This window comes from Triticum aestivum, chromosome 2B (genome assembly GCF_018294505.1).
Source record: "Triticum aestivum cultivar Chinese Spring chromosome 2B, IWGSC CS RefSeq v2.1, whole genome shotgun sequence".
Lineage (NCBI taxonomy): Eukaryota > Viridiplantae > Streptophyta > Magnoliopsida > Poales > Poaceae > Triticum > Triticum aestivum.
In genome coordinates this window covers 599,862,380-599,881,740 of record NC_057798.1, presented here as the reverse complement: position 1 = coordinate 599,881,740, position 19,361 = coordinate 599,862,380, and the positions used below count along the sequence as shown (strand labels likewise).

The following is a 19,361-nucleotide window of genomic DNA, read 5'->3' as shown; positions in this document are numbered from 1 at the left end:
GCGGTTTGGTGGCGACGAGGAGGAATGAAGAGATGGGATCCAGCGATGCGGGGTCGTAGTGAGGCGCTGAGGAACGACGAGGCGGTGGAAAGATCGATGGGAGGGGGTTCGAGCGATGGGTTCTGGCGGCGCGAGGGGAGAAAGCGCTCGGGGAGATGGGGATCGGGCGCTGCGTGTGCGCGATGGGGATCGAGACGAAGGTGGCGGCGCTGGCAGGGGAACGAGGGACAGGGGGTCGAGCGAGAGGGTCGGGGCCTAGGGTTTAGGTAGGGGGTAGTTGGGCCTTAGAGGTTAGATGGGCTGGCCTGGTCCTTGGGCCAAAATTAGGCTTCTCTCTCTCACTAATTTTCTAGCAGAAAAGAAATAGAGAGAGGAAAAGAAAGAGAGGGTAATGGAAAGATTTTGCGCATGGGGATTATTTTCCCGGACTCACAAAAATATGCTTGTTCCGAGAAAATAGAAAAGGCCATGATTGAGAGATTTAAATCCAAACTCATTTGATTTAAATTCAAATGATTTGAATAGGAAGTGAGGGTTGGGAAGGTCCAAAAATGTTCGGATTTTTGGTGGAGCTCTGGAAAATGATAAAAGAATACATGGCAAGGTTGGAGACCAAACTTGAAGCAGAAAAGGAACGAAATTATTTTGCAAGTGTGTTTATGGGTGATTCCGAATTAGTGGAATATTTAATATAGCTCCCTAATAATATTGAGAGGCTTTAATATGTTATAAAGAGAAATCACAAGTGAATTCCCTCGATTTAAATGGATCGAAAAATCCATACAATTTATTTAGAAGAGTTATAAAAATTAATGATATGATGGCATGATGAAACGATGCAATGCAAGAGATGACATGATGCAATGCAACAAGCAAATAAAACACACGGCGAAACTCGGAATAGCTGGAAGTCTTCTGGGGCGCCGGGCTCGGGGCGTTACTCTCTCTCTCTCTCCCTCTCTCTCTCTCTCCGGCCTTATCTCACGCAGGCATGCAGCAATGCACACCCACATGTTCTTCCATCCCCACAGGCGTTCACCAGTTCGGCCTACCTAATGGTTCTTGCTAACAGCTCCCTTCCACTATGACAGCTTCCTTCCTGCCGTCCTGCCTAAACCTGCCCGTGTGCTCCTCCGCCACCATTCCCTTCGGTCAAGCCAACGCGCGCCCTCAGACACCATCGCTGCATCATGCCATACAGTGCTTTGAGGGGAGGAAAGCCACTGTTGTGACCGCAACGACACCGTAGCACCACAGCGAGTCACCGCTACTGCCATGGAGCATTGGGAGGTCGTGCATCGCTATGATGGAGCATCACCGAGCTGTCGGGATCATCATCTGTGCTGCAGTGGAACATCGTCGAGCCGTCGAAATATCGTTGGTGCTGCTGCAGTAGAGGATCGCTGGAACATCGCCGTGGAGTGAATGGGGATTTGCAACATCACATTTGGTGCTGCGATGCAGTTGTAATGGAGCATCGCCAGGGCTGTCGGTGCTGCGACGGAGCTACAATGGAGCATCCTTATGCCGCTGGTGCTACAACAGAGAGCTGTTGCAACCGGCACTTCGACGAACAGGGCACTGCGCCGTTGGCTGGGGTAGTTGTTGTGTTGCGATGGAGGGTTGTTCGGCACTCCCATGAACGGGTGTTGTGATGACTCTAGTTTGTGGGCGGTGCGACAACTTCCAGTTTGTGGGAGCACAATACCGCAGGGTCGGAGACCGGGGATCCTATAATCTGCGAGGCGGCTTAAATTCATCTATTATCACTCGTATGATTCCTAGCCGCCGGTTTTTTTTTATCAACTTTGTAAAAGGATTTCTTCGTCATCTTGTATCAGTTCAATCGTTTGTTTCTTATATTAACTTAAAGGAGGGTGAAAGCATGTTTCGAGCTAGAGAAATGGTGATAGTCATAGAAACGAGAGAATAATAGGTACACAACATTTACCCGCAAACAAGAAAAAAAAATCTACACAACAGACTACGGCGATGTACGAACTAGGAGAAAGTAGAACCAAAGCCTCTTCCTCTTGAGCTAGATGCTCGGAATTGGTTGTTCACCAGGTGAAGCTTATAGACTGGAAATGCAGATTGCTCGCCAGCCCAGACGAGCAGATAGTCGCGACCTCCTCAAGCATCCCCGACGGACCGCTGGCCATCACCCCAACGTTTTCGTCGTGAATCCCCAGCAGCATCCCTGCACAATTCAATTCGACCATTATTTCTCACAACTTGGCAGAGCTAAACAAAACCAAATGTGCACGTCTGAAAATGAAATGTGCACCGTAGAGCTTACTCTTGAGATCTGGACGGTGGCCGAAATGCACATTGGTAGCCTGCGCAAGAGGCTGCGCAGGCAAGCTCTCCAGCTCCCTCTCCACGCCGCCTCCACCTGTCCAGTGGAGCAACGACACCGGCGACATCGCCGGCGTCGGCCCGTCCACGCTCTTTATCTTCTTGGCCTCCCTGGCGCTCCTCCGCTTACTCCACAGGAACGCCGCACCGGTGACACCGGCGACGCTGACGCCGAGGAACAGCAGGTTCAGCATCGTTCTGGCCGCCCACGGGTACACGTGGTTGCTGTCTCGGTCAACCGGGTAGATGTAGAACCGCTGTAGCACGGCGACGAGCAGGAGGAACGCGGCGAACGACGAGGACACGACGGCGCCGAGCCAGAGCCAGCCGTTGGTTCCCAGCGCCGGGGAGACGGGTGCGTCCGACGGCCACGGCTTGAACCAGACCTGTTGACAAGGCCGCTTGTGCGTGTCGTTGCCGGTGCGGGGCTCGCTCTCGCTCGTCACGAAGGCCTCGATGCGCAGGTCAAGGCTGGGGGTGCCGTAGAGGCCGCCGGAGGCCGGGACGAGGAGGTCCAGCATGTCGAGCTCGGCCGATGTCCTGAAGACGCAGACGAGGAGGAGCTTCGGCGTGGACGCCGTTTCTGCCACGCTGCTCTGGTAAACCAGCTCGCGGATGACGGAGATGAACGGTGTGATGCCGATGCCGCCGCTGATCATCACCAGCGAGTCATGGCCCAAGAAGGACGTGACCCCGGCGGCCGGGCTGTACGGCCCCTCGACCGAGACGCCGAGGTGGCCACCCGACGGGGGCAGAGACGAGACCGTCTCGTACAGCTTCTGCGTCCATCCGCCTCTGTTCTTGATGACGACGCTGAGCGTGTCCGGCTCGAGGCTGCTGCTCGACGTCACCGAGAAGGGGTGCCATTGGAGCCGCGAGACGCATGGGACGTTGACGAAGAGCGTGCTCGTGGGATTGTACCTCAGATCTGCAACAAAGTTGTCAGTTACTGTCGTTGCCTCGTAACCCTCCTTGCATGGATATCTACGTTGCTTACTGGGGCTTTTGTCGAAGTTGAGTTCGACGGCCCCGGACGGCAGGAGGCGGGAAGAGACGAGGCGGATGCGGGCGCGCGACTGCAGGAACCGGAGGCACCGGTCGACGGCGAAGAGGAAGACGCCGGGCAGGACGTACAAGAACACGGTGACTCCCATGTGGAGCGCGGAGAACACGATGAAGGGGATGTAGAGGTGGTGTGCGTAGAAGAAGAGCTCGAACACCCGGCGGCGGATGCGCGGCAGCGCCGTCGCCCACATCGCGAGGCCGCAGAGCAACGCCAGCTCCCCGGCCACGTTCGAGGCCCTCGTCCTTGCCCATTTCGTCATCTGGGTCACAAGGAGTGTGCCAAGTTAGTCCTAACCCAACCCTACTCTGAATCTTGAAGACATGGTTGCATCTGAGGGGAGTACCAGGTGGATCTGATCAGTGGATGCCCAGAAAAAGACGTAGCAGAGCCCATGAGCGGTGAAGAAGGCCATCGCCATGTTCCCCAGCCAGACATGGTACTTGATGCCGGCCTCCGGCGTGAGGCCGATGAGCGGCAGGAGCGACGAGCCGCGTGCCACGGGCAGGAACAACAGCGCGCAGCACAAGCTCCCGACCGAGCCGAGCCGCTTCGCCGCTTTCTCCAGCTCCGCCTGCCACCTGAGAACACCAATTGCGCGCACGCACGCACGTCAGTTTGCACGCACTTGTTTCACCATCAGAATTACAGTAAGTAACAATTTTGTGTCGACCGGCTGCGTGCGCGTGGTTCCTTACAGTTTCTCGCCTGGCTTGACGCGTAGCTTGGAGAACTCGACGGCGATGTACGCGTAGTAGAACCAGACGAGGAGCGCCATGAACATGAGAAGGATGGCCAGTTCTATGCTCGTCACGATCCCCAGCGGGCCTCTCACCAGCACGGGCCTCCTCCAGGATGCCATTCTCGTGCTAAACATAAGCAAATAATCAGGAATTTCCGTCGTTTCTTCTGTGGCTACATGCGAAATATTCCTTGTTTTTAGCCGGGAAAATTTGACCATACCTGGACCGGCGCTGGGTGTCAGGGTCACCCCCCTTCTGCTGCAAATGCAGGTAAACGCACGCAACAACATACACGAACAGCACTGGGAACACGTACACCGTCATCCTAATCCCTGTAATAAAACATTAAAAACCATGATAAACAAAAGAAACAAGTACCTCGTGAAAACTGACAACGTTGCAATTTCAGCAAGTCGTGAGAGGCCGAAGAAAGAAAAACCTTGTTTCCCGAAGCCGGTGAGCGCCGCAAGCTTGGGCGCCCATGTCGAGCTGTAAGTTCTGGTCGGCAGCATGGCCCATATCATGAGCCACCCCACGAACACGACGGCGGCCAGAAGGAGCACGGCGCTCCTGACCACCGCCGCCGCCGACGGCGAGGGGACGCACTTCCTCCCTTTGCCAAGAGTACGATTGTCCATCTCAGCTTCACAATCCCCCGCGTTCAGTCAGCCACCGTATTTGGTCACTCCAGACACTCTAGGACAGAAATGCCTTCCTAAAAGTAGATAGATGCTCGCGGGGCAGAGGAGTAGAGTGTGTGGCGTGCTCGGTGCTCATTCATATCGGGATATATATAATTAGAACGGAGATAGTGGCAGGGAATCCACTTCATTATCGCGCCTGTGTATTACGCGGTAATGCATTGATGCCGACTTCCCCTACTCCTTGATTCGCCGTGCTACCATATTTGATTCGCACGTATTTATCACCGTATGTATGCGTACCGTGGCAGCAATGTGCACGTAGAGAGGATATTGTAATCATTTATCGCGCCTGTGTATATTACTGTCAACCATTTATCGTGCTATATGTTGTAATCTAGTGCTATTATTACTACTGTCACGAGTGGCACCATCGCTAGGTGGTCAACTTGCGTCGTGCCCCGTCGCGTCCGGTCCCCTCTCCGCTCTACCCTCGGTCAACTTGATGATGTCTGCGGTGCGACTGGGTGACGCGTGTGGCCGCCTATGAGGGGAAGTGCACTGCACCGAACACCCACGGAGCCGGGAGGTGGTATGTGTGACGGAATCTCCCCGTGCTCGCCGGCTAATCAGCGACGAGGACCCGGCAGGGGCGGTGGTGGCGCCACTGTACAGCGAGCCCGAAAAGATTTTTTTTTGAGAGTACGCCAAAGGCGTACCTTACTTTTATAGGAGAGAAAAGCAAGAGCATCAATATACAAGAAAGTTTTGAACGGAAGCGAGCTTCCGTCTAGACGCACACCCTAGCTCTAGCAACACCCTACAGTTATCCTATGCCAACACTCTCACAAAATGTGCCAAAGCCTCCTCCTCCCAAACCGGCTAGCCTCCATTCTTTGAGCTCCGCGATGATGGCCAGGGCCAGGTTCGGCGCCGTCATCTGTTGATTAATCCTGTGGAACACTCTGGCATTCCGCTGTTTCCATAAGGCCCAGGTGGTAGCGATGACCACCGTGTCAAACCCGCGCTTGGCACCCTTTCTGTAATGTGCTCTCGCAGCTAACCACCACTCCAACAAGCGGTCCTCGTGCTCCGGGATACTGCCCTGCAGGGTAAGCATGCCAAATATGTGGTGCCACACTTCTCTTGCGTAGACGCATTGAACAAGAATGTGTTCTGCATTATCTTCCTCCTGAAGGCACGTATAGCAAGCAGAGGGAGCGTCCTGGAGGCCATGCTTCGCTCTGCGATCAGAGGTCCAGATGCGGTGTTGAACTGCCAGCCAGACGAAAATTTTGCACTTGAGGAGGGCCCAGCTCTTCCATATGCAAGCGGCGTAGGGTACCCTCTGAATACCGAGACAGAGCCTGAGGTAGGTGGATCAAGGACGGCATCCCGCACTGAGCGCGGTGAAGCCTAGCAGCCTGCGTGGTGGCGCCACTGTACGGCGATCCCGAAAGTACCACGGGCGGCGGTGAAGCATGGCATGGCAGCCTGCGCGCGTGGTGGCGCTGGCCTCGCACGCGCCGGAACGTGGAGCTGGCCTCGCACGCGCCGGGTTTTTTTTTAACGAAAGAGGTTTTCCTCCGATTTCATTAATGAAACCAAAAGCAAGCACACACCAAAAGGGTCCCGTCCAGCACCATCAGGTTCTTCCAACGCACAATCGAAACTACGCTGAAGCTACTATCTATCCTGCCGCATGGGAATACAAAAGAGATGCATCACTTACATCCATTTTGCGAGAGAGTTATTCTCCCACAAGTTCAAGATTACAAGACAAAAAACAGAGAGAGGAGGCCTTTTATCTTCTTCGCTGGCCTCATCCTTCCAGTCGCTGAATCCCCAGTCTCCACCCCTGTGTCGCCTTGTATACCTCACTTGCCACCTGCTCGATTAGTTTTGCTCCTAGCTGCAGTATTTTTTCCTCCGGCTTTTTTCTCTGCAAAATCGACCAATCAACAATCCAGTTGCACATAAGTCGAATGAAAATCATTGGATCATATATCTTTTTAGATATGAAGATAATATCGTTTATGCATTTCCAGAGAGCCCAGAATATAGCAGCACTTTCTACGAAGACTAATTTTTTTCTCTGGTTTCTTAGAAGTTTTTAGCCACCCCAAGTAATCATTGGTATTTACTGGGGTAGTTCTAAAATCTAAATCACATTTGATCAGGCTCCAGACCAATCTGGCCGCAGAGCACTCAAAGAATAAATGATCTATGTTTTCATCTTTCCCACAATACACACATTCCTTTGCCCCTTTCCATCCTTTTCTGAGCAAATTATCTTTGGTCAAAATGCTTCTTCTGGTCACCAAGCAAAAGAACATTTTAATTTTGGATGGGATTTTAATTTTCCACAAGAACTTATGTGGGAATCCAACCCCCTCATTGATCAGGAAAGAATATAGAGATTTAACTGAAAACTTTCTATCTTTAGTAAGCATCCATAAGGGTTGATATTTTTCCCCATGCATCCTAACTTCCTCATATCTTTGTTTCAAACTATTCCAAAGTTCTGTTGTATCTCTAGTCAAAGTTCTTCTAAAGCTAAACCCTTGGCATCCTCTGTTCACAGCTTCTGCCACAGAAATGTTGTGATCAAAGCTAATATTATATAGTCTAGGATGCAGGTATTTTAGAGGTCTAGATCCTACCCACCAATCTTCCCAAAATCTAGTTTCATTTCCATCTCCAATTTTTTCTTCACATGTTGGAAGTATAGTTTCTTGACCCCATTAGACTGCTCCAGATCTGAGAATCCCCAGATTTCTTTTCCAGTCCAGACAAACACTTGTTCTGGTTGTATTTATTTTTCAAAATATTCACCCATGTTCCTGATTCAGTTTCCAACTTCCATAACCATTTAGCTAACAAGGCTTTATTCATGATATCTAAATTGATAATCCCCAGACCCGTTGTTCTTTTGGTAGGCAGCATGTTTTCCAATTAACCAAGTGATATTTCTTTTTATTTTCATCTTCTTGCCACACAAGTCTGGCTCTGAAGAAGTCAATTTTTTTCCTTACCCAAACAGGTAAAGGGTAAAATGAAATCATGAAAAGTGGTATGTTGGTAAGGCAAGCATCTCCCACCATATTTAGTAGCCTACCTTGCCAACATGCACACCTTTTCTCAATATTTTCTGTAACTCCCTTCCAGAATTTATTACCCAACCTAACATCAACCACTGGCAGTCCTAAGTATTTAATGGGTATTTTTCCCACCTCACATGTAAAGATCTCCTGGTATATCCCAGTCTTTTTAACTGCCTCCCCAAACAAGAGAATTTCACTCTTATGAAAGTTAATGGTCAGTCTAGACACCTGCTCAAAGGCTGTCAAAATGAATTTCAAGTTTTTTGCACCTTCCTCATCATATTTTAGTAGGAAAATTGTATCATCTGCATATTGCAGCATGTTTACTTCATAATTATTCAAATCAGAAAGCACCCCTTTCACAAACCCCTCCTACATAGCTTTGTCTAATATTATGGCTAAAGCATCTGCAACAATATCAAAAAGCAGGGATGACAAGGAATCTCCTTGCCTCAACCCTTTAAAAGTTTTAAAATATGGTCCAATAATATCATTTACTTTAACTCCAACATGTCCCCCCACCATGGTGTGCATCACCAAGTCACACCATTGATCAGGGAAGTTTTTAAGTTTCATCATTTTATACACAAATGACCATTTGATCTTGTCATATGCTTTTTCAAAGTCAACCTTGAAAAGTAAGGCACTCTGTTTCTTTTTATGTATTGTGTTTAAAGCTTCATGTAACACCACCACACCTTCCATAATGTATCTCCCCTTTATAAATGTTGTCTGATTTGGGGAGATTATTGGTTTGATGACCTTACTAAGCCTATTCATTAGGACTTTAGTTATTATTTTGAAGCTCACATTAAGCAGGCAGATAGGTCTAAATTTTTGTATTTGTCTAGCATCTTTAACTTTAGGGACTAAAGTAATAATCCCATAGTTCAACCTAGAAATATTTAGAGTTCCAGAGTGAAAATCATCAAGAAATCCTCTAAGATCCCATTTAATTAGTTCCTAGAAGTTTTGGTAAAACTCAATGGGTAGGCCATCTGGCCCAGGTCTTTTATTTTTCTCCATGTTGAAAACTACTTCTTGTAGTTCTTGCATGCTAAAAGGTTCAACTGAGGCTCTAGCTTGTTCTTCTCTAATGCCAGGGGCATCTTGAATGTTTAGATTAACAATAGAGATTTCAGGTTGGCAAAAAAGGTCTTTATAGAATTTAGTAATGTATTTGATCAGTTCCTCATCCCCCTCTATCTCTCCCTCATCTTGGCTTAGGGAAAATATTCTGTTTTTCTCCTTCCATTCACTTTGGCATGATAGTATTTGGTGTTATTATCTCCATCTTTAATCTCTCTGTCTCTGTATCTTTGCAGCCATTTCATCTCCTCATGTGTCACTAATCTCCCCAATTGGGCTCTCAATTCTTTTTGATCAGTCCTATCACCAGCAGATAGCCCCGACATTTCTGCTCTTTTATCAATCTCATCTAATTTGCATAGGATATCCTTTTTCAACTTTCTACATAATGCATCTAAATTCAGAATCCATCCCCTCACTTTTTGTCTAAATATTCTCAGTTTCTTTTGCCATCTCTCTATATTATTTCCTATTATTTGGACATTCCACACTTTATACACAAATTCCCTAAATCCTTTAGGCATCCAGGAATTCTCAAATCTAAAGATTGGATTAACATTTATCTTTTCCCCAGAATCCACTATTAGTGGTGTATGGACATATAATTCCCTTTCCAAAGCTTGTACAGTAGTTAAAGGATAATGCTATTCCCTATCAGGGCATATAAGTACTTTGTCTAATTTTTCATAGGTAGGATCACATTGGTTATTAGCCCAAGTATATTTTCTCCCCCCCCAATGGTAGTTCCCTCAACCCAGCTTGTTCAATAATAGCATTAAAAATAAAACTCCAATGATCATTGCCAGTGGTTTTTTTTTCATCACTTTTTCTAATAACATTAAAATCACCCCCTATCATCATTGGTAAGGAGGAGTTATTTTGATAGACTCTGGACAGTTCAGCCAAATAGGCATTTTTGCCAGTAACTTGAGCATCCCCATATACCACTATGAGAAAATCAAACTTCCTTTTTTTATCAAATATCATAATTCTCATAAAATAAATCCCAATTTCCACATTAATGATATCAAAATTGTCACAATTAATCCCCACAAGAATCCCCCTAGATCTCCCCCTTGGTTGGGACCATTTCCATTCAAAGTTTCTCCCCCCACACAAATTGTGTAGTTTTGTTTTGGAGAAATCGTTTTTAATAGTTTCTTGGACGCCAATAAAATCCAGTTTCCTATTTGTTTATATTCTCTCTAATAAAGTTTTTCTTACTATCGTGTCCAATACCTCTAACATTCCAGAACATCCTTCTCATTTTATTTTTTATGTGTTTTATTTTTTCCTCCACTCACACTAGCTGTCTTCCCACATGAGAATCCTGGTGAGTTCGAGCTAGTCTTTTTTGTCTTAGTAAAGAAATTTTTGAGATGTGTAAAATGATCCATCTCTAGCTCAGCATCAGAATGATCTTCATCAGAACATAGTTCCTTAAGATCAGCATCCCCAATATCTATGAGATTAGTTCCATCTTGTTGTTCCTCTCCTTTTTTTCTTTTGACAAATATGTTGTAAATAAAATTATTTTCTACATTGTTCCACCTTAGCAATAATATCTAGGTTGGACTCAACCATATTGATTGAACATCCTAGATCAATTCCAATTGTATCTGCCATGAACAATAAAGAAGCATTATTGCAATTTAGATCATGATTCTTACCATAATTATCCTTGGTATCAACTCTTTCTTTAGCCAGTTCCTCAATGTTAGCATCTTGCTTGTCTATCAATCTCCCACATCTTCTTAGTTGCTCTTCCAGCATAATGTCACTGTTTTCTGTGTCATTATTCTCTGTTTTTACTCCCACCTTCGTTCCAAAGGACACTGACTCCTGACTAGCATTGTAATCCACTGCCTCATTGTAGTTGTTGTGTTCATCATCCTTTCTGTCAGTATCCAGATTCTTCAGGTCATCCTTAGCCATATCTTCCAATTCTTTCTCTCTGTTTTCCCACATCTCAATTTTCTCAACACATCTATCAATCACCCCTTGCTATTTATTGATAAGATCCATGAGATTTTATTATCTTGCTCTAGCTCCATGATCCTTTTCTCCTCTTTCATCCTGAGGGCTTTCTGTCTTATCCTGTCCTCTTCCAGATCTATCACTTTTTTCATGATCATATCCAAATTAGATTCCACTTTTTTCCTAGCCTCCATCTCCAGGATTTGTTCTTTTTGTCTCATTATAATCTCCTCATTCTTCTTCTTTAGCTCCTCAAACTGGGCCAATCCTAAGCTTCCAAGTGAAATCATCTCTTTAGTTCCTATAACATCATCATTATATCCTTTGTGTCTCTTCCTCATAGCTCCTTCACTAGTGTCTGCATCTGTTCCCTCAATCACCTGTCTTTTGTGCTCTCCATACCATCCCATTTCCACCACACTCTCTAATTCTGGTATAACCCTGTAGATCATCAGCTCTTTGTCAGTAATCTCAGCGTATGGTGGTATTATCTCATAGTCCTTGATCCCCACCTTAGCTCTGATCTTCTCCTTAGTAATTGTATTCATATCAATCTCTAGCACTGGCCCAAGAGTTGCAGCCACCTCACACATCCCAAACAAATGCCTGAAACACTCAGGAACCTTCCCAAATTGGACCCAAACTGTGTGAAGTTTCCCAATAGCCTGTGAGTCAAAGCTCCACCCCCTCATATTAATAACAGCACCTGATCCCAGCAGTGTAATGTCTTTGCACTTGTTCAATTCTATGAATCTCCCTTTGTTTGGAAATCTGACCAAAAAGGCATTTTCTCTATGTTTTTTGCATCTCCATTGCTAGTTCCAGTTGAACATATAATGCATTATGTCCATCAATTGTGTTTCATTGATCTCTCCACACACCACTGTTACTATTGCCATTGGGTTTGGATTTTGAACTTCCAGAGCTTCTTTGGCACTCTGGACCAGCAGCACTCCAAGCCCCCTAGCAGCATATCCCACAAACTTGGGGACAGGTTTTATCTGCTTCAACCAGTTACAATCATTAGTAATGTGGTTCTTTTTTCCACAAATCACGCAGTGTCCAAGTGTAAGTGCATCTAGTGTCCCTTAGTGATTTTGGTGTATTGAAGACTTATAGGTTAAGGGACTAATATGTTTGTGAGTGTACACAGGCTCTATAAGTCGACGATGAGTTTGATATTTACGATGAAAGTCGACCCCTAAAAATGAATGTCTTCAGCTGAAGACTTTGGTTCTCCTGAAGATTTTGAAAGTGAATAAATTGGTGTGACCTTGAAGACTTAGATATTCATGCGAGGATTATGAAGCGTGAAGACTTTTGTTTTCGTAGTTTCATTTTCTCTTTCTTGAGGCATAGGAAACACCTACTATTAAAGGGGGTCGAGGTAATACTAAGGAAAGTGATTTCCAAGTGATGCTCATCTCGAAATGCTACACCTACCCAATCCTTTCGAGTGAAGCCATTGGAAATCTCATATCAGTTCAGTCAATTTCTTCAGTGACAGAGATGAAGATCTTCTGGCCTCCGAGGAAGTTGTCCTGACTGATGAGTTAGGAATTCGCCAGTGCGTATTGCCTACGCAGTGAGGAACATGATAGCCCCGAGGACTTTGAACCTCAAATATCCAATTGTTGTTGTGCTATGCGCCAGCTGTCCCAAAATATCTACCCACCTAACGGTCATATCATTGAAGGGCATTTATGTCTTATCATGTCGGGATGCTCCCTAGGCTATAAATAGCCGCCCCCTACAACCACTAGCTAGTTGGCTGCTCCGAGAGAAACTGACACTTGTCACTGAGAGCATCCCATCCTCCGAGAGGACTTTGAGCGAAAATCATCAAGTGAGGAAAACCCAAACACCTACAACTCAAAGTGATTGAGCATCACTGAAGAGATTATTCCTGTGTGGAACCGATGCTTGTTACCTTTGAGGATTGTGTATCCACCAGACGGTTAGGCGTCATGGTATGAGCATTCAAGAGGAATTATGGATCACCAAGTGACCAAGTTTGTGAAGGTTTGAAAGTCGCCTGAAGACTTACCATGAGTGATTGGGCGAGGTCTGTGTGACTTTAGCTCAAGGAGAATATGGCGAGGACTGTGTGTCCGGGACTGTGTATCCTCAGATTTAAATACCCATCCGCTCCAACCAGACGTACAACTATCACATCAGTTGGAACTGGTCTATCAAATCATTGTCTTCACCAAGCCAACTGGTTATGTTTCCTCAACCCTTTCATTTCCTCATTCATGTGTTGATGAATCTGATCATTACTGTTTGAAGACTTTGATTGAAGACTTTCTCTTTTTCCTCAATCCTACATCTTCAGTCTCATAGTCTTTAGCCTGCTTATCATGTTTTCACGCTATTTGTACTCTATGCTTGTTTTCATTTCATCATGATGACTATGTTGTTGCTCTGTTATGCTTATACCTGAGTACTTATTCTGCTGCTAGTGTGTCGTTACTTAGGAATTTCTTCACCTATAAATTCCTCAGTGATGAATTTGTAAAAATAGCCTATTCACCCCCCTCTAGTCCATATAACGCACTTTCAATTGGTATCAGAGCAAGGTACTCCCTTGTTGTCACGCCCAATATGCGATCCTATCTGAGAGGAACTCGAAGGTCCCACTAAGGATAGAGCCGCATACTGAAACACGACAAGTTGGTATCAGAGCACTCAGGTAGAAAAGAGGAATGGCAATTACGACGAGAATCAAAAGCTCAAGGAACAAGGTAGACTCTAAAACCACTCTGGTTAGAACAAGATAGATAAGGAATAAGAATGAATGAATTGGGATAGCATCCTGGTATAAGATAAAAGAAGAGGTATACAAGATAAGAGATTTGAAAAGAGGATACCACACTCCGGTAAATGGATAATCAAGGAAATAAAATGGTCTTGAAGAAGCGAGATAATGGGTCAAAGAGAGCAATATCATCATGCCTCTAGAATGAAAGAATAGAAAGTAAATCATTGGAAGGAAAAGAAAGGGGAAAACAAAAGACAACTTCCACCATAATTGCATTGAGATGCATTCTTGCAAAGAAGGATTGAACGGAGTTGTTGGAAATGTCAACAACAAAAGAATAAGCTTGTTGTGGACTTATAGAAAACATCTCAAAATTATGAGGTGATAACCGACCACAGACAGAAATGATTGTTTGCTTGAGACAAAAGAAAAGATGTGAAACAACCTGTCTAAAAGACATGGAATAATTAGTTGGACTTCGGTATTCAAGAGGAGAGATACTTGAGCTCCTCCACAAGGATTCTTGATGAACACTTGAAGAATGAATTAAATCCTTAATGAACCACCATGAAGAACTCTGGTAACAAAAGTATGATGATATAGAAATGAAGGATGAAAATAATAAGATTAAAGCATTGTAGTGATTTAGAAGGAGGTTCCAACGAGATGGCCGAGAAAACTTTGAACTCCAAAAAATAAAGGATGAAAACACTTGGGACTAGAATTTATTCATCATGAACAAACTCCAATGGAAGGGATTAATCAACTTGATGAAATAAGAATAAGAATTATGTTATGCTTATCCTCCACCAATTAAATTGATGAGAAGCAATGGATTTGCATACTACTTATTTGCGTTGGAAAAGATTAAGGGGAGATATAACGCAAAACTTGGGAAGGTCTTCCTGAACCACCAGTATGATTGGAAAGAACGAATGAATTGATATGATAATGAAGGAAAAGGAATCTTGAACGAACCACCGTAAGAATTTGAAAATGAAAGAAGAAAGAGAATGAATCACCGAGAAGAATTAGAAAAAGCACGAAGATACTTGAGGGAATTTAGAGACAAGAGAACAAAGAGATCGTGAACCAATTAAAGAATACTTGACAGATGCGCTGGGATAATTGGATAACGATAGCTGGAATGTGAGGACAAAGAATTCTTCTGGAATGATGGCCTCCGGGAAGAAAAAGGGGTGGGCGAGTGGGAAAAGAAAACAACTGAGGACAGGGAAACAACAACATTGAGAAATAACTGAGGATTGATCTTGCCAAATACGAAGATGATCGAATCAACTTGACGATAAATGCACCAGATGGAAAGAGCTGATTACAATGATCGGAAAACTAACTGCGCGACCCTAAAGAAAATTTGAAGGGGAAGAGAAGTAATTCAAAACACCTATGTCAAGATTCCTCACCAGAGCGACAAAGGGGGTGAGGAGTGAAAAGAATTCCTACTCTCCGATATAACTATACTCCAAAAAAGTTTTCTTCTAGACTCGACAACAGCCAAACTACGATCAATCAAGGGGCTCCTATGGTCGGTCGAGGCTCTGGTACCAACTTGTCACGCCCAATATGCGGCCCTATCCTTGGTGGGACCTTCGAGTTCCTCTCAGATAGGATCACATATTGGGCGTGACACTTGTTTTGTGTGATTTTGGTTTAACCACCTCAAGTTTTAGTTATGTCGACCGCATGTATGAATAAAGTATCGTGCCCTATCTTTGACGGTCATGATTATCCCAAGTGGAAGGCCATGATGAGGAAGCACCTCATGGCGATGAACAGCGAGCTATGGACCGTCACAGAGATTGGCCTTACCGACCTTTGCAAGATGGTGGATGCTGATGATATTCGCAATACATTCGTCTGAATTGCATGGCGAAGGATATCATTTGCTCCCATCTCTCCAGAAATCAGTTCAGGCTCATTATGCATTTGTGCAATGCAAAGCTTATCTAGGACCGAATCTCTGATGTCTATGAAGGTCATTGAACTCGTCAGGATCCCTAGTTTGATGATTTCAAGGAATCACTCAAAACGATGACTTTAGAACCAGAATCATCATCATCCGCACCATGCCTCATGGCTAAGGGTGAAAAGGTACCTGATTACTCCTCATCTGAATCTAGTGATGATGATGATGTCTTTGGATCTAGTTATACCAAGCTTGTTACCATTGCCACTAAACAACAAAAGGCTTTGGAAAAGGTTCAAAATCTGCTAGATAAAAGCAATGACCTATTGGGTGAGGAACTGGATCGAACTCAAACTCTGACTGATGATCTTCAAAGTCTTCAGTCTAAGTTTGATAAACTTCAGAGTCATCATAACTCTCTCTTAGCCGATCATGAAAAGTTTTCTTATGAATTTATTCAGAGAAAGCAAGATCTTGAGAAGTTAAAAGTGAGTTATGAAGATCTTCAGAAGTAAAATGATTCATTGCTTGCTCAACAGATCAGTTCCGCTCAGGAAGAATTCATTCCACCATGTTTGAAATGCATTGAGTGTGAATCTGCTAATTCTTCACCTGAATGTTCAAATGCTTCTATTGCTGCAAATTCTTCAACTGTCTCTGTGGTCACAAATTCCTCACCTGAGGATACAATAAGTATCACTAACGATAATGCAGGGTTGAAGGAATTATATGTGATAAGCATATACAAAATCCTCAAAGGGCATCAGACTCTTTGTGATGTGCTCAAAAAGCATATCTTGAACAGGAACCCTAGGAAAGAGGGTATTGCCTTTGAGAGGAAGCTCAATGCTGATGGGACCTACTGGAAACCTGAGCAGTATCCCAAAACCTCATGGGTTGCTGTGAAAGGACCTCCCATAGATCCATGCACTTTATCTGACTTTACTTGTGAATCTTCATATTCCTCTGATGAGTCATTTGACTCCAACTATAAACTGTTCAAAAATCAGAATGGTGAAGTACTTGCTCGATATGTTGGAACTAACTGCGGGAACGGTCCCCCTATGAAGAAAATCTAGGTTCCCAAAAGGTTCCTTGAAAGTCTTCATGTGAATGTCATCATGACACCACCTATGAAGAATAGGAACCCCGGATCAAATTCTTCATATGGATCAAATTCCTCGCGTGAATCCAAATCCTCATATGAACATCATCGTGCTAACACTTCCTTTTCACAGGGAAAATATAAAGGCTATGAATATGTGCATTATTCTTCTAACCATTATGTTCAAAAGTCCTCGAAGAATTTTTCTGCTTATTCATATGCTTACCCTAACCCCTCTTTTGTGAAACGAAGTGCATTGACTTCAATGCCATCTTTCTCTTATGGAGCTCACAGAATGATGAACTCTTTGCCACCCCTCCAGATGTGGGTGGTGAAGAAAAAGAACTAATCTCTTATACAGGGTAAGGTCTCTAGACGAACTTAATCGTCTGAAGAATTTGCTGGAGACTTGAATCTGCTTGAATGGATGCAAGCTAATCACGAAGAAATGGATTACTCATTTCTCACGTCCTCATATTGCTATATATGTTATATAGTTGATGAAATCCCATCTGATGAAATAAATGTCATACTCTTCACTGATGAAGTATATGGGTTCGTAAGTTGCACTAATTCATCTGCAGTATGAACAACCCAAAGCTACTGAGTGGGACCTCGACAGTGGATGTACAAATCACATGACCGGTGACAGGAACTTATTGATGTACACTGATTTATCTCCATCTCATCTGAAGCATATCACCTACGCTGACAAAGATAAAAGCAAGGTATTGGGGTCTAGGTAGGGTTGCAATCTCAAAGGATAGACACATGGATAAAGTCATGCTTGTCGAGTCCTTAGGATTCAACCTCATGTCTGTCTCAATGCTTTGTGATCTTGATATGGTTGTCGTCTTTGGCAAGTATCATTGTATTGTGCTAATGGAATCTGAAAATTCCAAAGTCTTCGAAGGCTTTAGGAGAGGAGACTTGTATATTGTTGATTTTTCTGCAGGACCACAACCTGCCACATGTCTACTTGCAAAAGCTTCAGAAGGCTGGTTATGGCATCAATGACTTGGTCATGCTGGCATGAGGAACTTTCATACACTCGCGAAGAAGAAGCATGTCATTGGCATCGAGGGTGTCAAATTCCTCAAAGATCATCTTTGTGCGGCTTATCAGGCTGGAAAGATCACCAGAGCTAAGCATCCCTCAAAGACTATCATGACCACTTCTCGTCCCTTTGAATTACTTCAGATGGATCTTTTTGGCCCTACTCATTATGCCACATTCCCTAATGCTGCATCTTTATATGGCTTTGTCATTGTTGATGATTATTCTCGTTACATATGGGTGCATATCATCACCTACAAAACTGAAGTGCAGAAGTCTTCAAACGATTTTCCTCGAGAGCATCTATGAACTTCGGTGTGAAGATCAAGCATATCAGGAGTGATAATGGGACCGAGTTCAAGAATATTGGTCTTGATGACTATCTTGATGAACTTGGTATTACTCACGAGTTATCTGCCCCTTATACTCCTGAGCAGAATGGCATCGTGGAGCGCAAGAACATGACTCTTGTTGAGATGGCGCACACTATGCTTGATGAATACAAGACTCCACTTCGTTTCTGGCCTGATGCTATTGATACTGCATGCCACATCATCAACAAGGTATATCTTCACAAATTCTTCAAAAAGACCTCATATGAACTCCTCACTGACAAGAAACCCAATGTAAGCTATTTCAAAGTCTTCGGTGCAAAATGCTAGATTAGAGATCCTCATCACAATTCTAAATTTGCACCGAAAGCACATGAGGGTTTTATGCTTGGTTACGGAAAGGACTCGCACACTTACAGAGTCTTCAACACCTATCATCACAAGGTTCTTGAAACTGTAGATGTGTGGTTCGATGAAACTAATGGCTCGCAAAGAGAGCACCTACCTCATGTGCTAGATGAAATGTCACATGAGGAATCCATCAAGTTCAAGGCTACTGAGGATGTCATCCCTACTGAAGAAACTACTGAAGAAATCATGCCAGAACATGAAGAAAATCATGCCGGTGCTACTGAAGAAAATGGCCCTGAAGAAAATGTTGTGCCAAATCAAAGTCGTCAACCTACTCATCCTCGCATAGAAAATGAAGTGCAGATTGAGAGAATCGATGACATCAATGCACTAGGTCCTCTCACGCGCTCAAAAGCTTCACATTTGTCTAACTTTTGTGGGCATTTTGTGTTTGTCTCTATCACAAAGCCCACTGTAAGTGCATCTAGTGCCCCTTAGTGATTTTGGTGTATTGAAGACTTATAGGTTAAGGGACTAATATGTTTGTGAGTGTACACATGCTCTATAAGTCTATGAGGAGTTTGATATTTACAGTGAATGTCGACCCCTAAAAATGAATGTCTTCAGCTGAAGACTTGGTTCTCCTGAAGACTTTGAACGTGAAGAAATTGGTGTGACCTTGAAGACTTTGATATTCATGTGAGGATTATGAAGCGTGAAGACTTTTGTTTTTGTAGTTTCATTTTCTCTTGCTTGAGTCATAGGAAACACCGTATTGTTAAACGGGGTCGAGGTAATACTAAGGAAACTGATTTCCAAGTGATGCTCATCTCAAAATCCTACACCTACCCAAT

At 44.4% G+C, this 19,361-nt stretch overlaps 1 protein-coding gene across 2 annotated transcripts; it reads right to left on the bottom strand.

The window, feature by feature from the left end:
* Positions 1–1,896: 1,896 nt before the first annotated feature.
* On the bottom strand, positions 1,897–4,913 carry LOC123041749 (ferric reduction oxidase 2). Of its 2 annotated transcripts, XM_044464316.1 has the most exons (7): positions 4,604–4,913; positions 4,385–4,496; positions 4,120–4,290; positions 3,768–4,002; positions 3,356–3,683; positions 2,300–3,286; positions 1,897–2,200 (listed from the first exon to the last, which is right to left on the bottom strand). In XM_044464316.1, exons 1-7 carry the CDS (start codon positions 4,800–4,802, stop codon positions 2,061–2,063), a joined length of 2,172 nt encoding a protein of 723 aa, XP_044320251.1. In that variant the 5' UTR covers positions 4,803–4,913; the 3' UTR covers positions 1,897–2,060. The 2 variants fall into 2 exon arrangements, with proteins under 2 accessions (XP_044320251.1, XP_044320250.1); XM_044464315.1 differs by having other exon boundaries at positions 2,300–3,683.
* Between the last annotated feature and the right edge of the window lie 14,448 nt (positions 4,914–19,361).

What these genes read in the sequence shown, in the direction of transcription:
- LOC123041749 (XM_044464315.1), bottom strand. Translation starts at nt 4,802, where the DNA reads ATGGACAATCGTACTCTTGGCAAAGGGAGGAAGTGCGTCCCCTCGCCG. An exon ending in CACCGGCTTCGGGAAACAAG is followed by an intron (nt 4,497 to 4,603) that starts GTTTTTCTTTCT and finishes GTTTTATTACAG; the next exon opens with GGATTAGGATGACGGTGTAC. An exon ending in CCACCGTCCAGATCTCAAGA is followed by an intron (nt 2,201 to 2,299) that starts GTAAGCTCTACG and finishes TGAATTGTGCAG; the next exon opens with GGATGCTGCTGGGGATTCAC.